Source organism: Erinaceus europaeus, chromosome 12 (genome assembly GCF_950295315.1).
Source record: "Erinaceus europaeus chromosome 12, mEriEur2.1, whole genome shotgun sequence".
Taxonomy (NCBI): Eukaryota; Metazoa; Chordata; class Mammalia; order Eulipotyphla; family Erinaceidae; genus Erinaceus; species Erinaceus europaeus.
This window is the reverse complement of record NC_080173.1, coordinates 97,333,228-97,352,495: the sequence shown is the minus strand read 5'-3', so window position 1 is coordinate 97,352,495 and position 19,268 is coordinate 97,333,228. Positions and strand designations below refer to the sequence as shown.

Below are 19,268 nucleotides of genomic sequence, written 5' to 3'. Positions count from 1 at the left end.
AGGACAGGGAGAAATGGAGAGAGGAGGGGAAGACAGAGAGGGGGAGAGAAAGACAGACATCTGCAGACCTGCTTCACCGCCTGTGAAGCGACTCCCCTGCAGGTGGGGAGCCGGGGCTCGAACTGGGATCCTTACACCGGTCCTTGGCTTCATGCCATGTGTGCTTAACCCACTGCGCTACCACCTGACTTCCCTTTTTTTTTTCTTGAGGGTTTTTTTTATTGATTTAATTATGATCAACAAGTCCATTGGATAAGAAGGGTACAGTTCCCACCACCAGAGTTCTGTGTCCCATCCCTTCCATTGGAAGCTTCCCTATTCTTTATCCCTCTAGGAGTATGGATCAAAATTCTTTATGGGATACAGAAAGTAGGAGGCTTGGCTTCTGCAATTGCTTCTGTGCTGGTCATGGGTGTTGACAGGTTGATCCATATCCCAAGCCAGTGTCTATCTTTCCCTAGTGGGGCAGTTCTGGGGAGGTGGGGTTCCAGGACACATTGGTGAGGTTGTCTGTCCAGGGAAGTCATGTTGGCATCATGGTTAACTTGGTGGCTGAAGAGCATCAAATATAAAGTGGAATAAATTGTTTTATAATCAGGAGCCTAAAGGTAAGACTACAGTGGATGAGATTTGGGGTCTTCATTTTAGAAAGAATTAGAAAGTCTATTTTAGCTATGTCCCAAGGGGCTCATGACTTCACTGACATGCAGGTGGGCTAAAAGCATTGTCTGGGGAGATGGCGTCAGAGCTGTAAATAAGATTAGAAAGCTGGATCAAGGCAGAGAGTAGCTCCCAGAGACGGGACAAGTATACAAACACCATTACCTATAAACCCATCAGTCTGATCTGGGGCCTATATTCAACACGGGAGCCTGTGTCGCCTTTGCACCCCTATAGGTCTGAGCTCTCATTCTGTGGTGGTAGCTGGGAACTTCCAGGCTGCACTCACTGCAGGACCCGTCTTCCTCAAGTGGCAGAGCAGGTTGACCCCGTCTCCCTTCGGAGAGTGGAGCAGTCTCTACCACTGTTGGTCCACACTGAGGGCCGGTCCTATAGACAGGGAAACTGGTAAGGGGGTGCAGGGCTTTAGAGAAGTCAGAAAACTACATTCTGAGAACTTGTTTTGTCTGGGCTTCAGGTATAGTTAACTCCAGTGGAGAAACAGCTACTTCAGCCCTGGGAAACCAGCCTCAAAGTGAAATAGGGCCCCAGAGTGGAGGGGCGGGGATTTGGCGTGGTTGTCAGTGTTCTGCACTCCTACCAAGTCACTGCGACATGGTTTCCATGCAACTGGCTTCCTTTTCCTCTCAGAGGACCCAGGGTCCACAGCCCCATCTGGACGTTTCTCAGAGTGTCCTGAGTTGCTGTGGAACCAGCCTCTGGAGCGTCTCATTGGTGACCTGGAGGCTCAGTGCTCCAACATAGTAGCTGAGCTGGGCCACACCTTGGAAGCACTGGGGGTTTGCCAGCTCGCTCCCTTTGCTGCAGGGTAACCTGAAGGAGTTGCAGGTTCTCCCCAGGCTCTGCCCCAGGCTACAGTGGAGAGTGACTGACTGAAAGCTCAGGAACCATTTGGACCACATGGGGAGGTGTGGGGGGCAAACGAGAACAGTCATTCACAGGTCGGGTCTATTTGTGACAGGAGGTGCTGTGGGTGGGACGTGTGGTTTGCGAGAGGTAAGTGTGAGATTCTGAGGAAGGCTGTGCTGTGGGAGATGACTCAGTGCCTTTGGAGTGGCTCCTGTAGTGTGGAGGCTTCCTGAGGAGGCAAGCTCACTCTCACTCATGATCATTGCATCTGTGACTAGGGGCACAGCCCTGCACTGATGAGCTGGGTGAGTGCTGGTCTTCAGTACTTAGAACAGTGTGATAAGGCCAGGAAAGCTTGCCTGTGTTTTCTGCTAGCCAGCAGTCAGAAGCGCCTGGCCTCACAGGAACAGGGAGGCTTGGCAGACAGGAAAGAGAGATGCCACTGTGGGGCACCCCCCCTGTGACTGTGACCTGGCCTCACCTGAGCGGCACCCCAGAGATGTTCCTTCAGGCTGCAGGACTCAAACCGCTCTGAGTGGGGTAGACAGAGTCAAGGAGAACCAGACTTGGTAGCAGCTTGCTGGGCATCAGGCCCTCACCACACAACAGCCCCCCCACACCAAGTCCAGAACCGTCCGTGAGTTGGGAAGAGAGCCAGCCTTTGGCTGCGTCTGGAAAAACAGCAGAGTGGGGGCCTTGGTGACTTCTGGTCCATCTGCCGTGTTGGGCTGGGAGGAAGCTGGGGCTCGAGGCCAGGAGGGAAGACTTACTGCAGACTCACGGTTTTTGGTAAAGAGCAGATCGCTGGACCACAGACAGCAGGGGAGGCTTTCTGCTGGGAGAGCTCCCAGAGCCTCGGCATCCTGGGGCATTGTGGTGGACCTCAAACAGGCATGTAGCCCTCAGCCTGCCCCAGATTTTGCTACTGTTCCATAGTATTCACTCTGGGAGACATTCACCTACTGGGTCCCAAAGAACATCCTTTTCTTCTCCAGGGTTAGGAGTCAGTGATGTTCCTGTCACAGAAAAGAACTCTTAACTCATTTGCCCCTGTCAGAGCAGTTGCCCTGTGTTGCTTCGCTAAGAGCAGAAGCACCCACAAGGTCACGCTTCCACTGATGAGAAGACAAGCTGGCAGGTTGGGCTCAGCCACCACACACCTGCTACTACATCCTCCACGGCCAGAACACGGCTCTCCCGGCACCCCTCACCTGACGGTCATCCAAGATGGCTGCTTCGAAGGTCTCCCTGGTGTCTCTGGGCTGGGTCCCTGCCTGGCCTGAGGTTCTAGGCAGGAGAAGGCTGGAGCCAGGCAGACAACAGGGGCTTGAGGAGATTGACCTTTCCCAGCAAAACCAACTCTACCACTGGCCTCCTTTTTCATTTCTTCACTTTTCAGCCTGAGTAGAAAAGGGTGGCAGTACTACAGGTCCGAGGACAGATGCCTGCAGACACTGGCCTCTAAGGCACACAGTGGGGCCCTTTTCTGGGGTTGGAGCTGCGCCTCAGGCTGCTGGTGTGGTGATGCAGACCTCTGGCCAGGGAGGGTTGGAGACTAGCTCCAGGGTGGTCAGTCTCACCTGGGCATGCCAACAGAACACATTGCTCCTCAGCTTCACTCTGGCCACGGGAGGATATAGCAGCCCTGACAGGGACCACGCTGCTGACACGGGAGGCTTCATGACCTCTTTGGACCTCCTTAGGGAGTTGCTTGTGGATCTTTGGAAATGTGATCATGGAAAATGGACTTTCTCTTTGATGTGGCACTGGGGTCTCCTTCCTGCTTGATACCACAGCCTAGGCCAATGTTTTATTTCTTATTTTATTTTATTAGTATTTATTTATTTATTTACTTTTGTTGCCCTTGTTTTATTGTTGTAGTTATTGTTGTTGTCATCAGTGCTGGATAGAACAGAGAGAAATGGAGAGAGGAGAGGAAGACAGAGAGGGGGAGAGAAAGACAGACACCTGCAGACCTGCTTCACTGCGTGTGAAGTGACTCCCCTGCAGGTGGGGAGCCAGAGGCTTGAACCGGGATCTTTACGCCGGTCCTTGCGCTTTGTGCCATGTGCGCTTAACCCACTATGCTACCACCCAACTCCCAGAAGGAGAATAATTCAACTATTTGAAGCCATGTTAATCTACAGCCATACCACCCTAGACATGCCCCCAAAAGCTGGTGGGTTCCTTAGGTTTCGGATACTTCTCCCCACCCAGAAGGAATGTCCATGTGAGGTTCACTGAGCAGAGGGCCGTAGGTGTCAGCGATGGGGAGGAGCCCATTCAGCGCCCACAGATGGGGAGGAACACGGAAGATTGTTCTCCTCCTTTCTCCCTAAATGTGGGTTTTAGGCTTTAACTTTTTGAGTATTGGTCTTTTGTAAAGAAAGGGACCTGTCTCGGTGGCTTTGCTGACAGCCCGTGTTTACCCAGGCCTGTCAGCTCACTTCTCGCCACCCCTCTGTCGGACCTTGAAAACGAGGGACTAGAAAACGTGAGCAGTGGCCTGGGGCAGACACAGCCATTGCTGCCAGCCCTCTCAGAGGCCTCCCGGCTCACTCAGAGCAGCAACTCAGAACACCTCCTGGCTTGAGACTCATCCAGAGGTAAGTCTGTCTCCACCCTAGAACAGCTTTGGGGGCGTGCCGTGCAGAGGCACAGTGGCCACTTCACTCCTGTCAGCAGACTGCCTGGAATAGCACCTAAGGAAGGCTGGAGCCTGTACCTGGAGGGCCTCATCTGTCCTGATGGAGAGCTTCAGGGCTGCCATCCACCCCAGCCTTTCAGTTCTGGGTAGCCCATTGGCCTGCCACTTCCCTTGCTCTTGTCAGACTCACTGATAAGTCCCTCTAAGAAGATTGCAGACGATAAACCTGTGGGACCACACCAAATTAAAGAGCTTCGGCACAGCAAAAGAAACCACTACCCAAACCAAGAGACCCCTCACAGAATGGGAGAAGATCTTTACATGCCATACATCAGACAAGAGTTTAATAGCCAACATATATAAAGAGCTTGCCAAACTCAACAACAAGACAACAAATAACCCCATCCAAAAATGGGGGGAGGACATGGACAGAATATTCACCACAGAAGAGATCCAAGAGGCCGAGAAACACATGAAAAAATGCTCCAAGCCTTTGATTGTCAGAGAAATGCAAATAAAGACAACAATAAGATATCACTTCACTCCTGTGAGAATGTCATACATCAAAAAAGGTAACAGCAGCAAATGCTGGAGAGGTTGTGGGGTCAAAGGAACCCTCCTACACTGCTGGTGGGAATGTCAACTGGTCCAGCCTCTGTGGAGAACAGTCTGGAGAACTCTCAGAAGGCTAGAAATGGACCTACCCTATGACCCTGCAATTCCTCTCCTGGGGATAGATCCTAAGGAACCCAACACATCCATCCAAAAAGATCTGTGTACACATATGTTCTTGGCAGCACAATTTGTAATAGCCAAAACCTGAAAGCAACCCAGGTGTCCAACAACAGATGAGTGGCTGAGCAAGTTGTGGTCTAGATACACAATGGAATACTACTCAGCTATTTAAAATGGTGACTTCACTGTTTTCAGCCGATCTTGGATGGACCTTGAAAAATTCATGTTAAGTGAGATAAGTCAGAAACAGAAGGATGAATGTGGGATGATCTCACTCTCAGGCAGAAGCTGAAAAACAAAATCAGAAGAGAAAACACAAGTAGAACCTGAACTGGAACTGGCGTATTGCACCAAAGTCAAAGACTCTGGGGTGGGTGGGTGGGGAGAATACAGGTCCAAGAAGGATTCAGAGGACCTAGTGGGGGTTGTATTGTTCTATGGAAAACTGAGAAATGTTATGCATGTACCAACTATTGTATTTACTGTCAAATGTAAAACATTAATTCCCCAATAAGAAATTTAAATAAAGAAAGAAAGAAAAGAAAAAGAAAAAAAAAGAAGAAGAAGAAGACTGCAGACGAGAGACCATGGTCTTTTTAACCTGTTCTGGACTTTTCTGAGACCAAACCAAGGATGTGTCCGCCCCGCGCCACACTGGGGAGTACTGGCTTGGCCGCTCCTCCAGCTGGGCGGTGTGGAGCAGGGGGGACAACACAGTGGCCATGGCTCCTCCTCGCCCACCTGCATCCCACTCCTTTCCGGCAGGGCTGGGGTGCCAGATGGCCTGGGCGTGGTTCTGCCAGTGCGGCATGGATCTCTCTGCCGTAGCCTCCAGTCTTGCCCCTTTCTCTCCACCCCTTCCTGGCCATACTGCCACCCAGGCTATGGGGAATGAGTGTCTGTTAGGATATGGCGCCATCAGTGGTCTGAGGAGAGGCAAAGATGTCCTCCCCCTTCCTGGGCCTCGGTGATAGAGAAAGGAATCGGCAGAGATCAGGGGAAGCTCGGGGAGCGGCCAGTTGCTACCTGGTAGCCTGTTGGTCTTATTGATCCTCCTGTCTGTCTAGCTCAGTCTTTACCCTGGGCAGCTCTGCTGGTAACCACTCATTCAGATCCTTTCCTCCTGCCATAAATACTTTCTGGGTCCTTATGATAATCCAGGGGCTGTTATTGACACTGGAGAATCAGATGCAGTCGAGGCTGCCCTGTGGAGCCTTTTAGCCACTGGAAGAGACAGTCCTTCTGATGATAACCATATCAGCAAACACATAGTCACACCTGGGGACCAGGGCTAAGGAGGGATTGAATGAAGACTGGAGACTGGGCGTGGTACTGCAAGACTCAGATGCTTTTACAAGGACTACTGGAGAGACAAGCGGAGGACGGGAAGGCCTGAGAGAGGCCTGTGGTCTTGTGAGAGCCAGGGAGTAAGCCAGGTCCACACTGGCTTACTGGGGCTGGGGTGCTAGGAGCCAGGCTGCTGCAGTGGTCTCGGAATAATTACAAGGGTTTTCAAAGTAGCAGTGAGAAGGTGTGTTCCATCATTGCTAATTATTATCATTATTTTTTTTTATTCTGCCAGGTGTGCCAGGAATTACTGGTGTAATTACATACTTAATTTCAGAGAGATGAGAGAGAAAGAGAGAGAGAGGCAGGCAGAGAAAGAGAGATATGGAGAGAGAGAGAGACAACGCAGCAGAGCTGCACTACTATGAAGCTACCCTGGTATAGGCTCAAGCCTGTGAGTCACCTCACCAGCCCCGCACTGGTCTATATCTGACACCAGTGAGTTTTATTTATTCTAGAACCTCACATGGATGGAAACCATAAACTAGTCTTTGTGCAAAGCTTCTTTCTCTCAGCACCACGTTTACTGAGGTTCATTCATCCATGTGAAAGACTCAGGAGATGCTTGGCTGACAAGAGAAAAGAGCACAGACAGAGAGGACTTCTGAGGAGCAGGGGACAGTGGCACTGCCTGGGTCCTGAGAGGAAGGTATTACCTGAGCCCATGGGCAGGTGCTGCCTGTGTGAAGGAGTCGATCTCCAAAGAGGAAGGTCTAGATTCTGAGTTCGGGGGAGGCATCCTACAGGACAGGGGAACAAGCCCATCACCAGAGCCAGAAGGTGGGGTGGGGAGGCTGGGAGTTGAGCCAGTGATTGTGGGGAAAGCTTCCTGCAGTGCCGGAGCGGCTAGTACGCAGAGCGTTTCCACCAGAGTCACGGGCCTGGTGCTCTTCCGCTGCGTGAAGGGTCTTGCAGCTGGGGCTGGTCTGATGCAGACAGGTCGACAGAGATTAGATGTTTTACAGCTGGGGTTGGGATAGCAATTGGCGAGTTCGAGGGTGAGGCTGAGGGCTAGAGGTGTCAGGTAGGTCAGTGACTGTGACATTCAGCTCAGCCTATGGGGCAAAGGCCAAGGACTTGAAAGGTAGAGGCATTGTTGATGGCCTGGAAAGCAGGAGGGGAGATGAGTGGAGAAGCCAGGGACTGAGCCCTCAAGGCCCCAAGAAGTTGAAGAAGAGGATAGGAATGTCATATTCTTTTTTTAATTAATGAATTAATTATTATTCTCTTTGTTGCCCTTGTTGCTTTATTGATGGAGTCGTTGTTGGATAGGACAGAGAGAAATGGAGAGAGGAGGGGGAAGACAGAGAGGGGGAGAGAAAGACAGACACCTGCAGACCTACTTCACCACCTATGAAGCGACTCCCCTGCAGGTGGGGAGCCGGGGGCTTGAACTGGGATCCTCACGCCGGTCCCTGCGCTTTGCGCCGCCTGTGCTTAACCCGCTGCCCTACCACGACTCCCAGGAATGTCATATTCTAATGTGCACGTGGGAAGATGGCTTAGCCAGTAAAGTGTGTTCCTTATTTGCATGAGGTCTCAGGCTCAGTCCCCAGAACCATATATGGTAGAGAGGTGCCCTGTCCTCAGCCTTTTTCTCTCATTAAGTAAGTAAATAAATCTCTTTTTAAAAATACTAAGATCTGGGAGTCTCTTCACAAGCAGTGAAGCAGGTCTGCAGGTGTCTTTCTCTCCCCCTCTCTGTCTTCCCCTCCTCTCTCCATTTCACTCTGTCCTATCCAACAACAACATCAATAACAACAACAATAATAACTACAACAGTAAAAAAACAAGGGCAACAAAAAGGGAATAAATAAATATTTTTAAAAAAGAAAAAAATACTAAAGTCCAGGGCCAGGAGTTGGTCAGTAGCGCAGCAAGTTAAGCACACGTGGCATAAAGCGCAAGGACTGGCGTGAGGATCCCAGTTCGAGTCCCCGGCTCCCCACCTGCAGGAGAGTCGCTTCACAGGCGGTGAAGCAGGTCTGCAGGTGTCTGTCTTTCTCTCCCCCTCTCTGTCTTCCCCTCCTCTCTCCATTTCTCTCTTTCCTACCTAACAATGATGACATCAATAACAACAACAATAATTACAACAACAATGAAAAACAAGGGCAACAAAAGGGAAAATAAATATTTAAAAATAATAATAATAAGGTCCAGGGCCTGTGAGATGGTTCACCTGGTAGAGTGCACGCTTTACCATGAGTGAAGACAGATTTGAGCCTGGGTGACCACACTGGGGCATCGTGCAAAGATAAAGCTTCACAAGTGATGAAACAGTGTTGTAGTATTTTTCCTTCACTGTGTCTCACTCTTCCTTTCTGTCTCTCACTCCTTATCTGGGGTGGAGGGGGCGATGTCTGCGGGAGTTATAGAATAGTGCAGGCATGAAACCCCAGTCAGGCCCTGGCAGACGGTGATAATAATAACAATAACAGTAATACAGTTCAGGGACAGGTAAGATAGCTCATCTGGGGGGGTGACTGCTTTCCCGTGTATGCGATGCAGGTTCAAGCCCCAGTTACTAAATGAGATGTGGCAGCACAGGAAGAAGTTTCAGTGCTATGGTGGTTCTTCTGTCTCCTTTCCTATGTGAAAAAGTCGGCTCTAGTGACAACAAATAATAAGAAAGGAAAAAAAAGGGAGTCGGGCGGTAGCGCAGCGGGTTAAGCACACAGGACGCAAAGTGCAGGGACCGGCGTGAGAATCCCGGTTCAAGCCCCCAGCTCCCCACCTGCAGGGGAGTCGCTTCACAGGCGGTGAAGCAGGTCTGCAGGTGTCTGTCTTTCTCTCCCCCTCTCTGTCTTCCCCTCCTCTCTCCATGTCTCTCTGTCCTATCCAACAACGACATCAATAATAACAAGAAGAATAGCCACCACAACAATAAAAAATAAGGGCAACAAAAGGGAAAATAAATAAATAAATATAAAAAGAAGGAGAAAAAGAAGAAGGAAGAGAGAGAGAAAGAAAAAGAAAAAACTGAAAATGAAGTCCAGGAGTGCAATTTCTCCGGAAGAAATTGACTAGGACCTAGACGAGTGGGCTAGGTGGGGAGGAAGGAGGTATCTGAGAGTTGGCTTGAGTAGGATTGCAGATTTCACAGGGCCCAGTGAGTGGGCCTGAGCGGCAAGCAGGCCATCTGGGGTAGTTAACAGGGGTAGAGCTGAAGGCTGTTGGGAGGTGAAGAGCAGATTTGCCTAGGGATCTGCAGTGGGGTAGATTCTCACCCCTTCGCAGGACCTCTGGGCAGTGAGGCCGTCTAGCCACAAACAGCAACTAGGTTGTCTCTGCTTCCCACACCCTGCCTTCAGGAGCTTCCCTTGTGTTTCTGCCTGAGCACAGATCTCCCCTGCTGTGTACCAGGCCTGACCGAAGCAGCTCTGCATCACTGTGTCCCACCCCATGGGTCCCCATAGTGCCTGCCCTGAGCTACGCCAGGCAGCTGACAGGTTACCTAGATGGTTGGCAGACTGCGAAGAGCTCCATGGAGCAAGTGGTGTGTCAGGCCAGAGGTAGTTCAAGGGCACAGACCAGTCTAGCCCCTCCTCTGGCCTGCCCTTGCTCAGGGACCAGAGTGGGACATGAGCCTTCTGTCAATACCTGACTCATAGCTCAGAAAAGCGTCACACCAGTTAGCGATACCCTCCCCAAAATATCAGGACTTGCGCCAGCAGTGAGGGCTCAGTTATAAGCTGTTTCTATGGCTTGTGAACTTGTACCAAAATGGATAAAAGTACGGCTGTGGCACCAGGCATGATGTCAATGCGGAGTGATCTGACACACTCATCTCCTGATCTCCCAGTGCGCACGGCCCAGGAGGCAAGCCTCGGCTCTGCCCACAGAGGCAGGCCAAATGATGTCTGCAGCCCTCCTTCCTCCTGGAGGGAAGAGGAGAAAGTGGAAAGAGAAACCGTTGTTGCTGGCCCCTCAGAGCTCCGTGGAAGCCAGGGAGGCAGCAGTGAAGCAGGCTTCCTGGACAGCATCATTCTGGAACAGATATGACAAATGAGGCTAGAAGTCCTCAGTGTCACCAGTTTCCCTGTAGAAAAGATATGGACACCTCTCCCAGGAATACACCTTCCCTCCCCATGGAGAGCCCAGCAGGGAGTGGCCACTGCAGACAGATCATGGTTGACGGCTTGTTCAATTTGTGGCTCACAGAACTCCCAGCCTGGTCCCCAGGCATCTGTATTCATGGTGGGCAGCGCTGCCTTAGCTGTGCTTGGACACACTGAACAGTTTGAAAAAAGGTAGATAAAAAGGCTCTTCTTGGGGGCTGGGCGGTAGCGCAACAGGTTAAGCGCACATGGCACAAAGCACAAGGACTGGTATAAGGATCCCAGTTCGAGCCCCCGGCTCCCTACCTGCAGGGGGGTCACTTCACAAGCAGTGAAGCAGGTCTGTAGGTGTCTATCTTACTCTCTTCCTTTCTCTCTCCCCTCCTCTCTTGATTTCTCTGCCCTATCCAGCAACAATAGCTACAAAAAACAATAACAATAGCAACCACAACAAGGGCAACAAAATGGGGAAAATGGCCTCCAGGAGCAGTGGATTCATAGTGCTGGCACTGAGCCCCAGCGATAACCCTGGAGGCAAAAACAAAACTCTTCTTAGGGAGAAAGTTCCTTCAGAGACACAGAACCAGATCTCCTGGCAGGTTGAACTGTAACTCCCTGTAAGAGGCTGCTTTCCTGTAGCTTTTGCTGCCACCATCACGTGCTACCTCTTGACAACTGTCTCACCCCTTCCACCACCCAGACCCTCACTGTACTGGGCCACACGATGTCCATGGAAGTCCCTGTCAGCCCTCTGAGATGGCAGGAGGGGCTTCTGGGTTGGCAATAAGGGTCAAGTGCTAGTGTCCAGCAGAGTCATCTGCCTTAAGGTAGACCTTGGACATCCCCACAGCCCCATGTCTGGCTGTTCAGGCATGAGAACGGTGACTGGAGGCCTGTGCATCTGGCCACATCCCAGATCAGGGTTATGGAGCTATTAGACAGCAGGGCTCTAAGGGAGATCTCTTGTCACCCTGGTAAGCCATGGCCTCTGATTCTGGCAACCAGCCAGCCAGAGGCTTCCAAGGAGCTGCCGTGGAGACTCAGTGCTGCTGCCTCCAGTGCCAGGGGAGCCTGTCCTAGGCCCGGCCAAGCAGATGCAGAGCCGGGAGGCAGGGAGCGGGGGTACAGCCAGCTCTATTAACTACCGGACAGAGAGCAGCCTCCATCTTCCTGGCGTGGAGTAAGGACCTTGGCGTAGGGTGCGAACGCTGAGCCGGACCCCTCCCAGCAAGCCCTGGGGCTGTGCGGAAGCCCTGCTGGGCTCAGAGTTCCGCAGTCACTGTTCTCGTGAGGCCTTGTGGGGAAGGCTCATTTGAAGCTGCATGTGAGGCCTGTCTTCTAGGCCGGAGCCTGGAAGGGGCCGGGAGAGGGTGTGGTGCAGGCTCCTCACAGTCTGCAAGAGGCTGAATAGAAATAGCTGCGCCCATCTGGGCCATGAGTCACCGGGCGTTTCAGCTGTTTCTGGAAGAGGTTCTATTTTCGGTGAGATACTTGTGACTGCCTGGGCGACAGTGGTTGGTAAAAGGAGTCTTGGCACATGCCCTGATTCAACTCCGTCGAGGTGCCAAGGGAGGGCCACCCTGCAGTCTCAGACCCCTCTTCTCTGGAAGCACTGTCTCCGGGGATGCACTTAAGTCTGAGCTAGGCATCCACCACAGGAACTGGGTCTGTAGCTGCTGCCCTGGTCCAGAGCCTGGGCCTGCTCTCAGAAGGGTGACCCCTCCTGGAGGGTAGACATGCCTTGTCCCTGGGAGTTCCCACACTGATGGGAAGAAGCCCCACTCTCTCTCTCTCCCCAAGAATGGCCCTTTAATTCATTAATTAGTCCATGAATTTTGCCTGCTAAGACTCATGTCTGCACTACTCCCGGCAGACATTTGTTTTCTGCTTTTTTTTTTTTTTTTTTTTTTTGGTTTCAGACAGAGACAGGGGGAGAGAGAAAGTTAGAGAAGTCACCACAGCACCACATGAAGCTTTCCTCAGGGCCATGCATGGGACTCGAACCTAGTCCCTTGCACTTATTAATGTGTGTGCTCAACCAGGTGTGCCACAGCTTGGCACCCTGCACCACTGTTCTTTGAGTTTCTAGAGCTAGGTTTGATTTTTGAGGGTTCTGCCAGTGTTTTGCAGAGGGGAAGTGTGGACCCACATTTGCTCTGCCTGAGACACTGGAAGCGGCAGGAGTGTGAAGGCACCAGGCTGTAGAGTACCTCAGGAGCAGGGGAGGGACAGCTGGGCAGGGCAAGCAGGGCTGCTCTCTGTGGGCAGCACCATTTCCTGAGGGCCACCAGAGCAAGGCACTAAATCAGGTCAGCCTCTGCCTTTCCCTGCCTTGAAGGCAAAATGAGAAAGGACTGACCCTCTCTCTCCTAGTGTTCGTTCACCAAGTAATGCAGGACTGACTGCCCCGTTGGCAAGCTTGCGTGCTCCCCGGCGTGACTGGCCCAATGAGTCATGTGTCCACCGCCTCAGGGAGTGCCTCACGACAGAAGCGGCCTGCACATTGTGCGAACTGTTCTACAAGGACCAGCCACACCGTTCTCTTGAAAATCGGGTCTTCCCCAAAGGGGAGAAAGGCCTATTTCCTTTTCCTTGCATCTTCTGTACTCACTTCATTACTTCATCGCCTCTTATTTCGCTTTCAAGACTGCTCATCCCTGGAAATCAGTCACGTTGCTTTTCTCCTCAGCTGAGCTCGAAGCTGCTCCAGATAGGAAGCATGGTTTCTTTCTTTTTTTTAAATATTTATTTATTTATTTATTCCCTTTTGTTGCCCTTGTTGTTTTATTGTTGTAGTTATTACTGTTGTTATTGATGTCCTTGTTGTCGGATAGGGCAGAGAGAAATGGAGAGAGGAGGGGAAGACAGAGAGGGGGAGAGAAAGACAGACACCTGCAGACCTGCTTCACCGCCTGTGAAGCGACTCCCCTGCAGGTGGGGAGCCGGGGCTCGAACCGGGATCCTCACGCCGGTCCCTGCGCTTGGCGCCACGTGCGCTCACCCTGACTCGCAGAGTTTCTTTTTAGTTTTTTTGCCTCCAGGGCTATTGCCGGGGCTCGGTGCCTGCACTAGGAATCCACTGCTCCTGGAGGCCATTGTTTTCCTTTTTATTGCTGTCATTGTTGGATAGGATGGAGAAAAATTGAGAGAGAAAGGAAAGACAGAGGGGGAGCAAAAAATAGACACCTGCAGATCTGCTTCACTGCCTGTGAAGCAACCCTCCTGCAGTAGGGGAGCCGGGGCTCAAACTGGGTTTCTTATGCCGGTCCTTGTGCTTTGGACCATGTGCGCTGAACCCACTGTGTTAGTGCCCAGCCCCCTCTTTTAATTTCTATGCCTTACTTTCTCACCTGATGTTCTTCACTTAATCATTCTGCAAGGTCTGTTTTATTGGGTACCTATTGCATACCCAGCATGTGCTAGGGCAATGTTTCCCCCTGATTTACATTGTACAAGGTCACTCTGGTGGCCAGGAGATAGCTCACCCAGTAGAGCACGCTTTCCCATGCACAAGGATCTGGGTTCAAGCCCCAGATACCACAGAGCACCGTGAACAGCGCCGAGGGAAGCTTCATGAACAGCCAAGCAGTCTGTCTATCTATCTAAAATCGAAAGAAGAAAATCCCTCTGCCTGCTATGTAGAACCAGTCTGAAGAAGGCATCAGGGCAGAGAGACTAAGCAGTTGAGGGTTTGAGGGCCATGTGTAAGGCAGAACTGTACACCGGGCAGGAGCGAGGAGAGGACTGGCAGGCTGTGAGCCGGTGGCTGGGGAGGGAAGGGGTAAAGGCTCCAGCTCTGCTTCCCATAGCAGGACAGTGCCTTCTGCCCCTTCTGTGCTGGGAGCCAACCCTCATTGCTGGGGCCCACAGGGCTGTGGGTCTTGGGTGCCATGGTTCCTGGCCACCTTGATGACCGTGGTGCTTCCTTTCCAGGTGAAGGAGTGGCTCTGTCTCAACTGCCAGATGCAGAGGGCTCTGGGGATGGACATGACCACTGCACCTCGCTCCAAGAGTCAGCAGCAGCTGCACTCCCCAGCCTTGTCTCCTGCCCACTCCCCAGCCAAGCAGCCCCTGGGGAAGCCAGAGCAAGAGAAATCTGGAGGTCCTGCAGGGCCATCACCTGGCCCTCACCAAGCTGAGGCAGCCAGGGCCACCTCAGTGCCGGGGCGCGCCCAAGCTGATGTACCCCCAGAGGTGGGAAGGGCGTCTCCTCAACCCCCTCAGCCTACCAAGCCTTCCACAGCTGAGCCCAGGCCACCTGCTGGAGAGGCCCTGGCCAAAAGTGCCACCACAGTGCCCTCAGGGTCTGGTGCTGCTGAGCAGACCCAGGAAGGCCTCACTGGGAAGCTCTTTGGCCTTGGGGCATCCCTGCTGACCCAGGCAAGCACCCTCATGTCTGTGCAGCCCGAGCCCGACCCCCAAGGACAGCCTGCTCTCAGCAAGGGGCCACCCAAGATCGTCTTCAGTGATGCCAGCAAGGAGACTGGCCCAAGACACCCAAGCTCAGGGCCCGGGCTGGGGCCAGCACCTGGAGCCAAAACTGAGCCTGGAGCTAGAACAGGGCCTGGGCCTGGGCCTGGCGCCCAAGCAAGAACCGGGGGGACACCCAGCCCAAAGCATGGCAGAGCAGAACAACAGGCCATACCCAAGGCCACTGCCAAGCCAAAGACAGTGCCGAAGGAAAGGGCCGCCTGCCCTCTGTGCCAAGCCGAGCTCAACGTGGGCAGCAAGGGCCCAGCCAACTATAACACCTGTACCACCTGCAAGCTCCAGGTGTGCAATCTGTGTGGCTTCAACCCAACGCCCCACCTGGTGGAGGTAAGAGCTAAACCAAGCATGTTCCCTTGGGCCCTAGTGAGGGGCCAGCATGGGGGGGGGGGGAGGGCAAGTGGGCTTGGGAGCCAGAAAGGACTGCAGAGTCCTGGGGGTGTAGCAGTGGTGGGGCTGCCCCTCTGCATGTTTTAAGGCTATGACTTCACACCTCTTCCCGATACATGGCGCCACGGCACTCAGCACCAAAGCGCCAGTAAGGCTCCTTGTCTTTCTTTACCCCCTGTCCATTTTTCCACTCAACGAGCTGACTGGCTTCAAGGCAAAGGCGCCACCTGCCTCAGACTGACCTGTCAGTGCTCTGAGGCTTGTCCTAGATATCTGGGCTCGGAAGGTACTATACTGGGGCTGTCATGAGTAGAACCCTGATGAGATGCCAACCTGCATGTTCTGGCTGAAAGTCCCTCCGTGCCCTTGGTCTGTGACTCTCACCTGGTTGAAAGTGGGGTCCCGGCAGTAGCGCAGCCAGTTAAGTGCACGTGGCGCCAGGGCCATCTACCCACCAGCCCCTCTCCCAAGATCAGGGTGTCAATCTGTTTATCAAAGCCATAGCCAGGAGTCAGGTGGTAGCGCAGTGGGTTAAGTGCATGTGCCACGAAGCGCAAGGACCGGAGTTAGGATCCAGGTTCGAGCCCCCGGCTCCCCACCTGCAGGGGAGTGGCTTCACAGGTGGTGCAGCAGGTCTGCATGTGTCTGTCTTTCTCTCCCCCTCTCTGTCTTCCCCTCCTCTCTCCATTTCTCTCTGTCCTATCCAACAACAATGATGACATCAATAACAACAACAATAATAACTACAACAATAAAAAGGGCAACAAAAGGGAAAATAAATAAATTTTTTTTTAAAGCCATAGCCTTTAGTTCACATATTTTCTCCTGCCTGTGTCTGACTCTGCTTGGGGCAGCTTTTGGGGACAGAGAACTCAGGGAGGCTCTTTTTTTTTTTTAATTTCTATTTATAAAATGGAAACACTGACAAGACCAAAGGATAAGAGGGGTACAATTCCACATAATTCCCACCACCAGAATTCCTTATCCCATCCCCTCCCCTGTTAGCTTTCCTATTCTTTGTCCCTCTGGGAGCATGGACCCAGGGTCGTCATGGGGTATAGAAGGTGAAAGGTCTGGCTTCTGTAATTAGGGAGGCTCTTCTTAAACACGGGGGAGTTTGAGAGAACGCTGGACTCAAGGCTTACTTCTGCAGTCTCTGCTCCAGGCATGTGTGTGGGACACAGAGATGGGAAAGGGGAACTAGAGGTCTAGAGCTTGGGCCCAACTTCAGAGGCCCGCAAGGTGTGGTGGTACGTTGGAAGAGCTGGACCCACCTGGGCCCAGAGACTGCTTCCATTCCTCCCTTTCCCATTTGGCCCTGGCCAGAGACATCTAAGGGTTCCCTGCCATGCTTCCTGAATCCTAACTTGATGCCCCCCAACCTGCCACCCACCGTGGAGCAGCTTAAGGGGCCCTAATTGGCTCATCTTGGCAGGCTGCTGTGTTTTCTCAGGAACTTGTGAGGAAAGTTCTTTTTTCTGCTCCTGGGAAATTTTCTGAGCCCCTGGGCTCCTGTGCTGAGCCAGATATGGCGGGTGGCAGAGCAGGTACGCAGTGCAGGCCATGGCTGGTCTAGGGTGGGACGACAGCAGAGCGTTCGGTGTCCCATGGTCCCTCTGGCACCTTGTTCTGAGCTGTCTTGGATGAGGCCTTCATAGGCGCTGCCCAGTATGATGAAAATGACTTAGACCACATGGGCCATGTTTTCTGGCATGCAGGGAAGGGCAACCCTGAGCAAAACAAGTAGCCTCACATGATGTCTGTGTGGCCCTTCAGGCTGCAAGTCCAATGGCTCATTAGAACATAGCTGGGGCGGGTGCTGGGTGGTGGCACACCAGGGTGAGCGAACATGGCACAAAGTGCAGGGACCGGCATAAGGATCCCAGTTGGAGCCCCCAGCTTCACAGGTGATGAAGCAGGTCTGCAGGTGTCTGTCTTTCTTTCCCCCTCTCTGTCTTCCCCTCCTCTGTCCATTTCTCTCTGTCCTATCTAACAACAACGACAACAACAAAATGGAGAAAATGGCCTCCAGGAGTGGTGGGTCTGTAGTGCAGACACCGAGCCCCAGTGATGCCTCTGGAGGCAAGAAAAAAAAAAAAAAACATAGCCAGATAGGGGCTGGGCAGTGGTACATCTGGTTGAGTGCACATGTCACAGTGTTTAAGGACCAGAGTTCAAGCCCCCAGTCCTCACCTGCATGATAAGTTTCATGAGTGGTAAAACAGTGTGGCAGTTTCTCTCTCTCTCTCTCTCTCTCTCTCTCTCTCCCTCTAGATCTCCCTTCCCTTCATGTTTACCTATCCAGAATGAATAAATAAATAAAATATAAAAATAATACATATAAATAAAATAAAGAAGATACCTGGCCTGGGGGCCGAGTGGTGGTACCTGGTTGGGTGCACACATTAGCACGCACAAGGACCCAGGTTTAAGCCCCGGCTCCCCACCTGCATGGGGAAGCTTCACAAGTAGTGAAGCAGGGCTGCAGGTGTCTGTCTTCCTCTCTCCCTCTCTATCTCCCACTGCCCTCTCAATTTCTCTCTTTCCTATCAAATAAAACAGAGGAGAAAGGAAAAAATGGCCACCAGGAGTGGAGGATACGCAGTGCCAGCACTGAGCCCCAACAGTGACCCTAGTGGCAATAAAAATATTTTTTAAAAGATAGCTGGCCTGACTGCCTGTGGGTGAGGGGCACTGAAGGACCGCTACAGGGACAGGGGAACTTCTGTCCCCAGACGGCCAGCCTCACTGCTTGGGTAGATTCCCTGACACCGATGGACTAGGAAGCCCGTGGACAGCTGAGCCCGGAGGCGCCGCCTGAGAGACCTCCTATCCGTATTTTCTTATTAAGCAGGACATGTGGGGGCGGGAAAGGAGGCACCCTGCGTCCAGGAGTGTAAATGCTCATGACAGCTCCTTTCCATGCCCCTAGGCCAGGCCAGGGGAAGTGCTGATTCAACCCAAACACAGTGGCCTCTCAGCCACATATGGTGCCGAGAAAGAGCAGCTGGAGTCTGATCTCAGCTTCTCTTAGCTGCCTGGCTTCCCTCTTCCTGACCCTAGGACTCTAGCCTTCCAAGGGTCAGTGTTGCCTTCTGCCCCAGGTCTCACGCAGGACCACCCTGGCCTTCATGGGATCTAGTGGGGTCCGTGGACCTGATGCCAAAGCCACTGGGTGTCCCAGTCCCTGTCCTCCCGCTTCAGCCCCCTGCTTCCCTGCCTCCTGCTCCTGACAGCAGTCAGTGAGTGGCTTGGCTTCCTCTGCCTTCCTCCCCCCTGGCTCTGCCTGTGAATGCAGTGAGCCTGTGGCTGCTTCAGGGGGCGCTGTGGATAAGCAGCCTTAGGGACACATGTGCTGGCTGGGGTCATCCTCAGCTCCCCTCTCACTCCGGCACCTACCTCACAGCTCAAACACTGCCCACTCTGCCATCCCACTGTCACTAGAACCTGGCCTCTCCTCTACCCTACAACCACAGTCCTAGTCCCAGCCCTGCCCTCTCTCACCCAGATCATGAACAAAACCTTCTTGAGTTTCTGCCTGCCTTGGATCTTACAGGACACTACTGGAGCCTAGAGTGTCCGTCCCCTGTCCACCTCACCTCTGCTGGTCTTCACTGAGGCTCTCAGCCAGGCCGTGGGCCTTAGATCTTACCTCAGTGAATGGCCACTCTGCTTTCTGAGTAATTTTAGCTTCTCTGTGACCTACTTTGAATGTTCTGATGAGAAGTTCCCGATTTCATTTTTTAAGCAGGACACACCCTGCTTTGGGAGTGAGGTCCAGGGCCAGTAGGGCCTTCTCCACCTGCCTTGGATATCTCGATCTGCTTACCCGAGGCTGGCCAGATAATCTGTTGTCTGCACGATGTAAGGCAGGAAGCCCCTCGTCTGCACGCAGTTGGGGCCTGGGCAGGCAGACAAGGAAGGCTCCCTCCCTCTCTCGTGAGCCTGTTCGATGATGGGGCTCCCCCTGAAGAGTCTCCCGAGCCAGCTGAGCTCAGCACCTCTGGCAGTGGGTCTTTGACTCCCTTTCTGGATGGGGCCAGAGGGCACAATGTAGGAGGCAGCAAGACCAG

At 52.7% G+C, this 19,268-nt stretch overlaps 1 protein-coding gene across 3 annotated transcripts in view; it reads left to right on the top strand.

Moving 5' to 3' along the window:
- Window positions 1–19,268, top strand: part of BSN (bassoon presynaptic cytomatrix protein) — a 117,476-nt gene that overhangs the window by 72,963 nt on the left and 25,245 nt on the right. For all 3 annotated transcript variants that reach the window (XM_060204685.1, XM_060204684.1, XM_060204686.1), the window contains one exon: window positions 14,251–15,135. In XM_060204685.1, the coding sequence (XP_060060668.1) occupies window positions 14,251–15,135 (885 nt within the window). The remainder of the gene's footprint in view (window positions 1–14,250; window positions 15,136–19,268) is intronic.